This window comes from Danio aesculapii, chromosome 18 (assembly GCF_903798145.1).
Source record: "Danio aesculapii chromosome 18, fDanAes4.1, whole genome shotgun sequence".
Classification (NCBI taxonomy): Eukaryota; Metazoa; Chordata; class Actinopteri; order Cypriniformes; family Danionidae; genus Danio; species Danio aesculapii.
Genome location: NC_079452.1, coordinates 47228087 through 47242508, shown reverse-complemented (window position 1 = coordinate 47242508; position 14422 = coordinate 47228087). Strand labels below are relative to the sequence as shown.

The window sequence follows — 14422 nt, the reverse complement described above, 5'->3', positions numbered from 1 at the left end:
TAACCTTCAACCACCACCCGTTCTACAATGCACTGGCCCCTTACGGCTCCCCCTGCAGGTGGTGGGGAAAAATGTGGTTTGCCATCTCCAGGTTGGAGGAAAGTCCTTACTCCGGGTGGAGTTCAAGTATCTTGGGGTTTTGTTCATGAGTGAGGGAAGGATGGAATGCGAGACAGGCGGTAATGCGGTCAATGTACCGGTCCGTTGTGGTAAAGGAGCTGAGGCGAAAGGCAAAGCTCTCAATTTTTTGGTCAATCTACGTTTCTACTCTCACCTATGGTCATGAGCTTTGGGTCATGACCGAAAGGACAAGATCTCGGATATAATCAGCTGAAATGGGTGGCAGAGCGCACTCTTAAAGATAGGGTGAGGAGCTGTTTCGGATGCCTCTTGGACGCCTACCTAGGGAGGTGTTTCAGGCATGTCCCACCAGGAGGAGGCCTCTGGGAAGACCCAGTACACGCTGGAGGGACTTTCTCTCGGCTGGCCTGGGAACGCCTCGGGATCCCCCCGGAGTAGCTGGAGGAGAGGGAAGTCTGGGGTTCGCTCCTAAGATTGCTGCCCCCACGACCCGGCCCCGGAAAATTGGATGAAAATGAGATGAGTTTTTATTGGAAACAAGGCATTTCTTTTACTCAAAATTATGTTTAGTGTTTGGTCAAACTAAAATTAGCTGGAACAACAGTTACTGAGTTTTATTTTGGGACTAAATCGTTTTGTTCATTCATTCATTATCCTCCGACTTATTCCCTTTAATCATCAGGGGTCGCCACAGCGGAATGAACCGCCAACTTATCCAGCATATGTTTTACACAGCAGATGCCCTTCCAGCTGCAACCCAGTACTGGGAAACTAATAGATTAACTTAATGCCTTTATGTTGTCAATACAGATATGTTGTATGGAAGTACCCAAGTTTTAAGTGTAGATGAGATACTCGTTTCTAAAATAATAAATGAATTCAATCCTACTGAAAGCAAATTTGTTGTGATAACTTTAGAATGTTTGTTTTTCTAATTTATTTTGAGCATTTTGATTAACTTTTCTCAAAAATTGTCTTCTTTAACCCTTTAACTGCCCGCTCTACCAAATGGTTAACCATATTTTGATTAATTTAAATAATGACTGTTTTAAATAATGGTTTACACTACACAGCATTGTTGGTTTACAATATAAACACTACTACACTGTAAACATGCTAAATGAGGATCTGAAATATTTTATGGCATACTTTAAAGAAAAAAGATGATTTAGAGTTCAACAATGTTTTATTTTGAATATCTATTTTAAATAAATTGGTCTTACACTTCATATTTTCAGATTTTTCATATAGTATGTGTATTAATTCTGGTACTTTTACCATAAACCAACAAATATAACATTTGGTAGAGGCTGATATTTTAGAAATTATGGGATGTGTTGAAAAAATGCATTGAGTGTGTTAACTAGCGTCATTAGGACTTAAGAAATGCAATCTGATTTTTTTTTTCCAGTCGAAGGGTTAAAGAAACCAAAGTTATGTCTGTGCTCCAAAGCATTCAATATTTCATTGTATTTGCTCAATAAAAAAACACAGCTGGTGAAAAATAAATGATGACTCCTGCACAAATTTAAGAACCAAAAAAGAATCAAATATTAAATAGAAAATGTCAACAATACAAATATAATCCATTTATTATACTGAAAAAAACTATTTGGTTATTTCTGACCTCCATAAAAAGAATGCCAGAGGGTTTAATTCATATAAAGCTGACAATAAAAACACTGAAAAACAACAAAAATATTAAGTAACCAAAGGAAAATTTTCTTAAATGTATTTTTTATATACACAAAACCCAACGTTATAGTAAACAACAACAACAAAAACACTGAATAACAGCGAATATCAACAACAAAATCAAACATATTCAGTTTTTAAAAGCTGAAATAATTGACATTTGTATTTTCTGTATTACTATGTTATTTTTTTGTATAACTATGTTGGAACGTATCATATTTTTCCTTCAACACTTCTCTAACAGATTTCACCAGGGATCAGTTGGATCCGAAAAACTGCACCACTGTCCCATAGAGGCTAAACAAAAAATCAGGCGTGCGTTCACAAACGGTCTTCATGAGCATGAACGTGAAGGCCATCTCCACAAGCTCCTTCTTAAACTCTTTGGCTGCTGCCACATGCTGAAGTAACGTCTGCACTCCTTTAGATAGATGACTGGCCCAAACCTGGAAATATGTAAGTGATAACATTTAAATGGAGGAACCATTAGTGTAAAGCCATCAGAAATGCATACAGTCAAGCAATCTGCCAGACCTCTTCTTTGGAAGATCTCAGTTTTTTAGTCAGACTCTCAGCAGCTTGAGACAGAACGCTCTGTTCTAGAAGATCTGCTATTCTGATCAACTCTGCCGCCGTTTCTCTCGCAGCCCGAGCCTCTTCTGCATTGACTGAAACAAAAATACACTTCATTCACAATTTTGTTAATGTCATCGTAATAATTTCCAGAATACTTCACTGCCTGGCCTTAGTAGTGTCCGTCAAATGCAAATACAGTAGTACTGTAGGTACATAGAGTGCTCAGCATAATTGATAGGGTATATACAGATATCAGAGACCTTTTAAGACCTTTTAACGACTCCTTCCATACAATTTAAGACCTCATCGCTACTTTAGGTTTCAACTAATAACATTGGTGACATTTTAACTTACAGAATGTTTACTAATTATTGATTATAAGAAACGAATCATATACTGAACAAAAATGCTAATCCAGCAAGTGGCACCTATAGAACAGGGAAAATGGTGTTGCCTTGGTTACTGCAGTAAACAAAGCAGTGTGATGTCAAATCTAGCAGGATTTGATTGATTTTATAAACTACGCAGCATCCCGTTATTCACAGATTAAATTCAGGCAAACTTTAGCATAATGATATAAAATTAAATAGCTTATAAAATAGCATTTAAGACTTTTAAATACTTTTTAAGGGCCTTAAATTTCTCTAAATTGACTTGTCAACTTTTAATACTTTTTAAGACCTAGCGGACACACTGACTGAGTACACCCCATTTTGAAAATGAATATTTGTATCCATTTCTCAGTGAATACAGGCAATGTATTTTGGTGCATTTGAACAAAACAGATTAAACAGATTTATTTATTAAAATAATATTTTAGTCACCAAACATATTTAGAATTTGAAAGATAATACAAATAAATTCAAGCAAAATATTAAAAAAATAAAATTACAACCTACAAAATTTCAACTAAATTTTCCATTTTTTTTTTTGCTTCTCTTGATTTTTTCTCTGTTTTAAATTTGTATTTAATATTTTTCTATAACATAAATTTGGGAGTACTAGTTTTTGGACCGTTATCATAAGTTATTTTGTTAGATAAGCTCCAGATTTGGCTTCAGTACACTCTCAGAAATAAAGGGACGTGAGCTGTCACTGTGGTGCTCCCTTTACAAAAGGTCCATATTAATACCTCAATGGTACATATTAGTACCTTAAAAGTACAAAGTGTTCCTCTTAAAATGTTTTAGGTACTAATATAAACTTATGAGGTACCAATATGGACCCTTTAAGTACAAATGTGTACCTTTTGAAAACGTCCCATCCCAGTGACAGCTTGCATACCTTTATTTCTGAGAGTGTACTGACTAATTTAATGTATAAGCACAAATATAATATTGTACAGCTTCCTATTAAAATATGAATTTAAAAGATAGATATGTGAGGGGTGTACTCACTGTATATATGCTGAGCACTGTAATACTATTATGGCTTACTTTTTTTTGGATAATAACTAGTAGGCAAACAAAATTGAACGCATATAAACATAAAAGAAAATATTTAAATATATTTATTTATGTTAGCCACTTGTCTTGCACCAGCTCCGCGATGCACATCTAAAACCTGACGCATTGGGTTAAATTAGGCATTCGGATCTCTGTGGTCAGTCCATTACTTCCACTTTGTCTCTTCACCTCAGGGAATGGAACCAACCCTGTGACGTCGGACAGAGCATGGTGGCGGTGCACTAAAACGCTATAAATTAGCTGTAGTAGCACTAAAAGCAATAGTAAAACATGCCCCTTTCTTTAAAATGGTTACATTAATCGTGTTTGTTATATATTTTTTCATGAAAGTGGAAATCAGGGCAGCACGATGGCTCAGTGGCTAGCACTGCCGCCTCACAAAAGAAGGTCGCTGGTTTGAGCCTCGGCTGGGCCAGTTGGCATTTCTGTGTGGAGTTTGCATGTTCTCCTCGTGTTTCCTCCGGGTGCTCCGGTTCTCCCCACAGTCCAAAGACGTGCTATAGGTGAATTGGATGAACTAAATTGGGCAAAGTGAATGAGTGTGTGAGAATGTGAGAGTGTATGGGTGTTTCCCAGTACTGGGTTGCGGCTGGAAGGACATTCGCTGCGTAAAACAAGCTGGAATAGTTGGATGTTCATTCCACTGTGATAAATAAGCCGAAAGAAAAGGAATGAATAAATGAAAGTGGAAATCAATTTACAAACTAACGTAAACTCGACTGACTGCTTCACTTCCACTAGTCTGTCTGTGCTCCAAAGTATTTAAGATTTTGTAACTGCTACTTTTCTGGAATACTGTTTTTTGGGAAAATTACTAACTAGTAATGAAGAATTTCACTTCACACCAAGAACGGTAATTATAACACTTATTTAAAGGGTTTGTTCACCCAGAAATGAAAGTTCTATGATTAATTACTCAACATCATGCTGTTCCAGCCCCATTTCTGTCAATCTTTGGGAAACGAATAAAGATATTTTAGATAGAATCTGAAAAAATTCGAAATCGTCAAAACATTTCATGTGAACTCAAAAACCTTAATTACCAAAGCCTTCTCTTCCTCATCAGGTCTGCGTTTCTTACAGGCTAGGACTGAACAATATATAGTTTCAGCATCGAAATTGCAATGTGCGCATCCGTAATAGTAATATCAATGGTTCTGTAATGTCAAGTATGCTTATTGTTGACCAGGAGCTTGTAGTTTAATGGCAAAGTTTAAATATTGTGGATTTAAAGTTTTAAAGAATTATTAATTTCATGTTTTTCTGTTAAACATATCAAGTGAGTTTAAAGCATTCAGGCACAAGAAACTATTTTGCTTTAATAAAGACTAATTAAATTACATTGTTGTAGTGAAATCATTTTACATTAGATTTTTTAAATATTTGTGTCCAACTGCCATTAAGATTTTGCCCTCAAGTTTTCGCCCCTAAAAATCTAGTTTAAAGTTGATTTTAATGATGTACGCAAATGCACTTCACTATAAAATCACCCAAAACATTGTGAAATGGTGAATTCTTCACAAAAAGCGTTATTCAATCCATCTGGTGAAATATATTTCATATCGCAATGTATAAAGCTGAAAAACAAAATATTCCAATGTCCATTTCTTCCAATATCATGCACCCCTACTACAGGTAGGCAATATGAAATATTTGCCATTAGAGTCAGCAGCGCAACACACAAGTATCGTATTGCCTGTAGTAAATGTGCATTCTGATGTGACAGAAAAGTGGTGTTTTTTGGTGCTCAGAAGTGTTCTTGGAGCTTCGTTTGATTGCAGTTTAATTACTGAAACCACACAGAATGTTTTTGGTTCCTTTCTGGACTTTGAAAGACTCAAAACCGCTGCTGTATATGGAGGGTCAAAGAGCTCTCTGATTTCATCTAAAAATTCGTCCTTTGTGTTCTGAAGATAAACGAAGGTGAGTAATTCATACCTAAACTTTCATTTTTGGGTGAACAAACCATTTAATTATAACTATAATAACTACTGGGTTTTCTGGACCCAGGTCATGTTTACCATTCTAAACATTTGCAAAGTGAGCACTCGTTAGGATTTGCGTTGATGAGATGAGCCCACAATAGTGACCCTCTGCAAGCACCTCAGTGATGGGATGAGTTTTGTACGCAGATCATGGTTGGTTGGGAGGTGCACCCTACTAAGGAGGACACTCATTGTACTAAGTGCCAATGATTAGCCAGTCATCCATTTTTCCTCTTCATTTGCTTGGCCATAGAAGAACTCACCCCTTGATTGAGCCTGGTTTCTCCATTTTTTTTTGTGTGTGTGAAATGTAGGAGGTTTTTTTGCCCGTCTCCTTTGACATGCTTAGTTAAGGACAGAAGAAATTTCATTCCTCATAGAACATTCAACTATAAAAGTATACTATCAAAAATATATACTATAGTAAAAACAAGGTGACTTGTAGGATGTGAGATAAAACCGCTCATATCAAGTTGCAGTTTCAGTTGACATGCTTGAGGTTGCTTGACATACATAAATGTGGTTATGGTGAATGCCATTATAATTTCAGTTCGTCTTCTTGTTTTCTGTATAAAAATATTACTCTTTGTAAGATTTTATTAGGGATTGACAGCCATATCAGTATCAGCCAATACTTTTTATCATTGAAAGGCAAAAAGTTGACATTACTTTAAAAAGTGAGTAAATCCATTGTAACTTGAAACCATTAAGTTGACCTAAGTTTATTTTTATAATTACGCACACATCATTTTCTTAGAAAAAAGTGAGTAAACCAGTCTGGCTGCAGACTTGGTGCAGTGCAATCTGGGCTGCATGCAATGGTTTTTAATGGGCTCACCTAACCCTACCCATCACAGTGAGGTCACTAGCTCCATTGAGTGCATTGTGTCTGGCGTTGCATCGCTAAGAGATGCAATCTCAGCTTGCATCATAAAGGCTGCATCCAGATACTATTGAAACCCCTTGCCTTAAAATTAAGTAAATTCAACTAATCGCTTTAAAACCAGTGGATTTACAGTGGAAAGCAAACTAAGAGCTTTTTTCAGTGTATTTTTTGTCTTTTGTTTTACAGTTAGGTTCAGATAAATTGATATCATAACTTATGTTTATATACAGATTATTGGCTTCCAAATATAAAGATATTGGTTTTTGTATTGAACCAAATTTTGGTGCATCCCTGGAATTGATATACCTTAATCGTTTTGTTTTTTTTTGCCAGTATGTGAAGAGCTTGTAACAAAATATTAAATATTAAACTTCCTCAACCTCCTAATGTTAGATTAGAATTCAGACACTGAGCGTGTAGGAAATACCTGCTGCTTTTGCATAGTTAAATGAACATTCTAGAAACAGTCATGTTCCTGTTGTAATGAAAGGATTTATAAACTCTTTCATGTAAGAAAAAAATACCTGAAAGACGAGGCTGAACTTCATGCTGTAGTTCATGTAAAAGGTCTCTGTAGGTCGCTGGTGGACTGTGTCCATCGGTTTCTATATCCCCATCACTGTCAATATGATTTGTAGACAGATTTTCTTCACGATAATCAAACACTCTTCCCGGCTCACCATTTTGGCAGTCTTTCTGGTTAAGGAAGGAAAGGAGCACCAGAGAAGTCTGTGGAATATGGTCAAAGTTCCTGTTGAAGTCCATTGAACAGGCCTGTACAATGTCTCATACAGGTGCTCTGCAATTGAAAAACAAAAAGCAGCTCGTTTCATTATTATGAAAAGATCCAGATAGTGGCTAAGCAGCCATTTCATTCAGACAGATATTTGGGTAATAATTCACAATGTACACAAATGTATACAGTATACAAATGTAAATATTTGACTTACTCTTATTTACAGTTACTTTCATTGTATTCCATGTAAGTTATACACTTTATCAAAATAACTATATACAAGAGTCTATCATACATTCCCTTGGAGGACACATAACTTTCGTCTAAAAGCCACAGAAAAACAACACGAGTTCATTGATATCCAAGTTAACGTTATAGCAAGCTAAACAGACGCAAATATTTAGTAAACGTAACCTTAATGTTCAGTTTTGCGTAACGAGTGAAAATCTCAACTTTGGGTGCACTGACCGGAAGGTTAAGCTGAAAAACTATGACTTATATTTAACGTTATTGTGTAAATAAGCGTAAAATTAAATTATACTGTCGCAACATTATCTACACAGACAATGCTAACTTAAACACCCGCTAAAATGACGTTGACGGTGGTGTACAGTAACTTACGAAGTAAATACTACACCGAGTATATCTTTTAAGACAAAGGTTCAAATTTCAATCAATACATCTATCGAATGTACTTTTGAGTAAAATTATAGATATTCGTTACTTACGTAAACTTTGAATACAAACAAGGTAGCATAATCAACACGAAATAAACAACAAGCCAAGTGCAGCGGGGAGTCTAGAGTAAAAACTCCCCGCCTTACTTCGTCACTGATGACGCTGGAGTAGAGGGGCGTGTCCAGGAAGGCAGCTGAATTCCTGTAGTTGCGCAACGGAGATCTGCTGTTAAATGAAGTTTTTCCTTCATTATTTTTATTCTGTTGAACAAAAATAACCGCATTTGATGAAAATAATTCAGCTCAAATACAAACGGAAAGTCATTGTGTATACGTGATTTTATCCACGTCTTTTTCAACTTCAGTGCAGAGGGTTGGAGTTCCCCTTCTGTTAGACTGCACTTTGCAGATAAGATTCCTGAGGAAAAGTTGACCAAAACTCGTCCATTGCACTTTGTGCCTGTGTATTGTAGTAGGGAAAATACCAAAACATTAGGACTGAAAGCCCTACACTACGACCAAATTCACACAGCAAAGTTGGCACATAAGTTTCCACTAAGATAAATAAAAACAATCATTACCCTCAGCTAGTTCCAAACATATTTTCAGTTTCCCCTTACTGTAGAACACAGGATATTTTGAAGATTGTTGAAAACCAGAAGCCAACCACTTCCATAAATTATTACTTTTTCTTTTTTGGATGCATTTTTTGGAGGTTTCCATGTGTCAAAAGATTCATTTTTGATGCTCAAAAGAAAGAAAAACACTAATTAAAGGTTGGGAAACATTTGTGGTGATTAAGTTTGGGTGTTATGCTCCACTTTTGCACAGATGTATCATTCATACACAGCAAACGAACAACTATGCTGCATTTCTGTTTTGTGTGATGTTGCTGAACTAACTCAACAGGCATGACTTTAAGAAGGTTTCACTGAATGATGCTCAAATCAATACATTTAAAAACTTTATTTACAGTTAAAACAAAAACAATGTGCAATATGTGACAATCAATCAACAGTGAACAGTACAGATTAATGCACCCCGTGCCTGTGTTAATTTTTAGTCCCGTTCCAGACAAAATGTTGGATTTTAATCAGTGACCACTTCACAGTAATGCAGAACAATACAGGATTTAGGCCTGTTGGCACATGTAGAACAAAACAAACTCAGTGGTTGAGTCAGTGTTAGCATCCAGGAAATCCAAAGCTCACAGAACGAGCTACACTTCGGCCCACAAGCTTCCTCTTAGCCTTGGGAAGGGACCCTGGTTGGGACAACTGCTGCGGGGAGGTAGCAGCCAGTCTGGCCTCCTTCAGTTCTCTATTAAAAAAGTAAATAAAATGTACTGCAATTACTATGTCTGCGAGCAGCAATGATTAGTACTGCTTCTTTTGTCAGTCCTCAAAGATAGTATAATGTAATAACTTGCCTTTCCAGCATAGCTGTTCTGAATTTCTCCACATTTAGCTCTTTGCGAAGCTGTGTAGCAAGTTTTCCAGCTCTCTCCTTGCGTAGAACATCATGCCGACACAAAGCTGTTGCTGATGGCCTTGCAGTAGGATCAGGATCTAATAGTGACTATCAAGCACACAATAGTCCATATGGTTGTCAATCGTGAGTCACATTTCAGTCTTAACTTCACTGTAAACAAACTCAAAACTGCAAGCACATTCATGAGAATTCTAAAGAGGAACCGAAAACTAAAACTACATTAACAGCATTGGACAGTTGATTTTATGCCCTCTGCTGGCAGAAATTATTTCATTAGACAAGAAAAAACAAACACAAAACTGTACTTTGGATATTTACATTAAATCAGATCTTCATGAACGTTATTGCTGAAACTTTTTTGGAGGTTTCTATAGGAAGTAAACCAATGATTTGAGAAACGTTTTGAGGGAGGACTTTGAAGAAAGATTAAGAGACTAGTATAGAGTAGGTAGGGTTGCAATGAACAGTTATTTTATAAACTTTCTGAGAGTATTTTGGTGGTTACACATGACATTTCTTTATTTTTTTTTTTTGTTTAGGGTCATGTAAAACTTACCCACACTATGGCCTCATTAGCACAAGAGATTTCTTTACACATCATTTCTTATATTGCACTACATCTGTTTTGTGCAACAGCACCACAGCGGTCAAACTGTATTATTGCAGGCCTGTCCATTAAAGGGATTGTTAAACCAAAAATTAATTGTCATTTACTCACTTCATCTTTATTTTACATACTATGACTGTCATGTCAATGGTTAGAGGCTTCCACTATTCAAAATATCTTTTTGTTGCGTAAATGGCAGAATTTTCATTTCTGGGTGAACTATCCCTCTAAGTTGGAGGACGACTGAACAAAAACATTTGGAGTCACTATATTCAGTCAATATACAGCCATATAACAGGGTATTTAATGAATTACTCAAATGTGCGGTTTAATAAAACAGTACCTTTAGAAGGTCTTTAAAGACTGTTGGTAACTCCTGTGGCAGGCTGGGTAGTTCTCCTTGCCTCAGACTGTGCCAGTCATCTCCATTCTGGGGAAGTGGTGAAGCACCTGCAGCTAATAACACTGTCAGACCCAGTGCAAAAATATCCGCTTTAGGAAGATGCGTGTAGTCCTGTGAAAGAAAGAAAAAAAAATTACATAAAATTAACCAACTTCAACACATAAACCACAGGACATGTCTAGAATAGGCTTCTTTAAACATTTACAGTTATACAAGCTTGGCACTGACAGAGCTCAAACAGACCTCTCGCAAGACCTCATAAGCCAGAAAGCGACTGTCCCCTTCCTCTACCTGAGGACTTGAGATGGATGTTACATGACCCAGGTCACCTAAAAAAAAAAGATAAAGCAGCTATTAAATGTAATTAAAGTTTGTTACTGGTTTTACCAATAATTTAGCCATGGAAGTCAAAATCAAAAATGTCAATATAATTTTTTAAATAACGAATAAAAAGATTTTTTTTTTTATAAACACTTAAAAAAAAATAAAATAAATAAAAATAATTAAATATATATATATATATATATATATATATATATATATATATATATATATATATATATATATATATATATATATATATATATATATATATATATATATATATATATATATATATATATATAAATAAATAATAACTGAATAAATACAAATAAAATAATTAAAATCAATAAAAATTTTAAATAAATTGAAATAACGCAAAACTGATAGACTTTTAACGTTAAATTTGTTTGGCTGAAATATCTGCTAAAATGAATAACACTATTATGCATGCAACACCAGTAGCCGGTGATGTCACTTTGTAAAGGAACACTATCCATCTGCCTGCACATGTTCCTGTCATTTGCCATTGTTGTTTTGGATGTCAAGTCATCACAGATTTCTACAGAATGAACTTGTAAATATGCATGCACCATTTCATAATCCAAATCAGCTTTCAAAATCTTCCATTCAAACAGTTGTAAAAAGTTTGTGTTTTCAGGCTCTCAAAATGAGGTTATAGCGTAAATGACAAAAAGGCTTCTAGTAAGTGTTGTGTATTTAGTAGAAAATCCTAAAAATCAAACTATTTTGGAGTTTCAGACTTTTCTTATCAACCAAAATTTATTTGGGTTTCAAAAAAATAAAAATACACTTAATTTTATCAGTACGAATAAAAAAGGCAAATAGAAAGTCACCAATTTTATATACAACTCCAGAAGAGTGGCTTTCATCCTCTTCTTCACTATCTCCCTCTCCACCAGCACTCAAGGTGGATCGACGACAGATGAAAATATTACCTGAAAGGAATAGAAATTTAAAAGAACTTTAAAAGTGCATGTGGGGAAAAAAGCAAAAGAGAAACTATTAAAAATGCACAAAGCTCACTGGGTTTGATGTCAAGATGCACCAGGCCTGAGTTGTGGATGTACTTGAGCCCCATGGAGACCTGTAGGAGCAGATCCCTGAGCTCGGGAACGCTGAAGAACTCCCCTTGCTCTCCCTTTTCAGTTATAACATCATGAAGGCTGCCACCTATAGTACCAAAACACCCCAAAAAATATCCCAAATTTAATAAACAAAAACATGACCATCCTTATAGTTTCATGACCATCTCTTCCTACCATCACAATATTCATTCTGTATAATCATATGGTCATCTTCAGCCCATGCAGAGTAGTAGCGGACAACATGAGGGTGATGGCCCAACACAGCATGGGCGTACACTTCCTTCAAGGCCAGCTGCCTGAAAAAAAGAAGTTACATTTGAGATCTATGATTCATCAAGGAAGCACAAAATTCTCAACCACAAACAGCTGTTCTGTGATACAACAGTGTTTACAAAGATGGACCCTTTTCACAACATGGCAGCATGATTTAACACTGAAAAAAACAGCTTAAACAATGTGGACTTGTTTCGAGTATATTTTATATTGCTGAATTATTTGTATATGAACTTAGTATTCTCAGGGGGCAGGTAGACAAGTATTGATTACATTATTTGCAGTGCTTAGAGGAGAGGAAAGCTTTTGGGTGCACCTACAGTGATTCTGATTGGTGGAATTTTGGTACAGAATCAGGAATCAAAGTTTCTGTGGTAAACAGAAGCAAAAAGATGGATTTGACAACACCATATATAAATAAATCCACAACCTCTGTCCTTACAAGTAATCTGTCTTTAAGAGAGTTATCACCATTATTCTTACCCATTAAGTTTTTTTAAACTGTCTATAAAAGTTTACTCAATTACATCAATTTGCTCTTGTAAAAACCCTGCAAGTGTGAAAAAGGTCCATTTGGGGAAAAGGAGAATTTTAAGTGGCTGGCAGTGCTGACTCACTCATTGGCGGAGCCTGCGATTGGCCTCCGAGAGCGCTTGATGGCGTACATGCATCCATCCAACCTCTTCACACATCGATACACGGAACCAAACTCGCCCACGCCAATGCAGGCCAGCTCTAGAAACTCACTCTCGTAACGCGACAGCATGCGGGCTGACACTGCTGGCCTCTGAAGGCCAACAGATGGGAGACGTTGCAAGAGAACACAGAGATTTGCCAAAGCATTTGTGGGATTATGAAGCCTTACAAAAGTACTACATAAAATACAAGATAGAACAACGACATACCTTCGAGGGGAGGAAGAAAGTTTCATCCTCTGATGAATTCTGCATTTCTTTAGATCTGTTGAAATAGAAGCACCTCAATGTAAATTTAGTTACACAATGGGCATCGCTGAGATGCAAGACAAGTGTTACCTTTGTCCATAGTCCTCATCATCATCATCACTCCTTTGACTCTTTCTCTTGAAGTGTTCACTGTTTCTGCGCACGGTGTCTGGAGTAAAAGGATTAATGTTCACTGAAGGAACTCGTTCAAAAGCAGTAGACAGGCGAAGGAATCGCTGAGTGCAACATGGTTTGCTGCTAGAGCAAGGCAGCGTTGATTTAGACAGCAAACTCTGTGGGTGGAGGAAGTAAACAACTCTTTGTAAGGTCAGATTTATTGATACTACAAAGCCATACACCAGACTGTCACCACATCAAGGTTCACATGAAACCAAAGCACAAGCAAGATTACTTTTGGTGTGCTGGGCGAATCACAGAGTCGAAGCTTTTTCCAGGCAGCATACGGTATGGGAGAGGTATGAATTGAAGGAGAAACCGTGATGCTTCTGGTACGGTGGCGCTGTATCCGGGGTGTCCGGCAGGGGCTTCTGAGTGGGACACTCCTGTGTGTCCATTCATCAAAACTATTGTCACTGCTGTCCTCCTCCCAGCTGCTGGAGAAGTTCAGATGCTGCTGCGCTGCATTCACAGAGGCCATTTCAGACCACTGCAGTCAGAGGAGAAAAAGATCATATTTAAGGATAGAGGTTATAAAATCATATTATAAAAACAGCCATGCAGATTTTTAAAAAATAATATGAACTTGAAATTCACTTAAAGATTTACAACCAGACACAAAGTCCATCACAAGTTTGACACCTCGGTGTCTCAAGAACGTTTATTGTGCATACTACTTTAATATATATACATCTATATTGAAGTCACCTTCATAATCTACTGCTTTGAATGAAACCCAGTTCCAGCTTACCGTGAGATGAGCTCACAAGCCACCACGCTAAAACAATGGCGCGCCGCGTCAGCGTTAATGAGGTCCTTTAAAAATGGGCGGAAATGCTAGTCCCTTAATTAACCGCTAACCGTTTGTATTTTGATTTCTGATCACTTTAAACATTTGTTCGGAGCCGTAAACTGAATTTTTCATTATAATTCAAGGAATGTGTGATAGTCACAGTCATCGCATGCTGTATATTAACGATACCTTTATTCAAATT

The 14422-nt window shown here is 36.6% G+C and overlaps 2 protein-coding genes across 2 annotated transcripts; both read right to left on the bottom strand.

The window, feature by feature from the left end:
- Positions 1-1703: 1703 nt before the first annotated feature.
- bida (BH3 interacting domain death agonist) lies at positions 1704-8244 on the bottom strand. Its single transcript, XM_056477796.1, has 4 exons — positions 8154-8244; positions 7214-7488; positions 2311-2444; positions 1704-2222 (listed from the first exon to the last, which is right to left on the bottom strand). Exons 2-4 carry the CDS (start codon positions 7452-7454, stop codon positions 2034-2036), a joined length of 564 nt encoding a protein of 187 aa, XP_056333771.1. The 5' UTR covers positions 7455-7488; positions 8154-8244; the 3' UTR covers positions 1704-2033.
- Positions 8245-9053: 809 nt separating this feature from the next.
- On the bottom strand, positions 9054-13917 carry wee2 (WEE2 oocyte meiosis inhibiting kinase). Its single transcript, XM_056478529.1, has 11 exons — positions 13663-13917; positions 13341-13543; positions 13212-13266; positions 12924-13093; positions 12208-12329; positions 11972-12118; positions 11782-11883; positions 10847-10932; positions 10544-10714; positions 9532-9680; positions 9054-9422 (listed from the first exon to the last, which is right to left on the bottom strand). The coding sequence occupies exons 1-11, from the start codon at positions 13906-13908 to the stop codon at positions 9287-9289; spliced, it is 1587 nt and encodes a 528-aa protein (XP_056334504.1). The 5' UTR covers positions 13909-13917; the 3' UTR covers positions 9054-9286.
- Between the last annotated feature and the right edge of the window lie 505 nt (positions 13918-14422).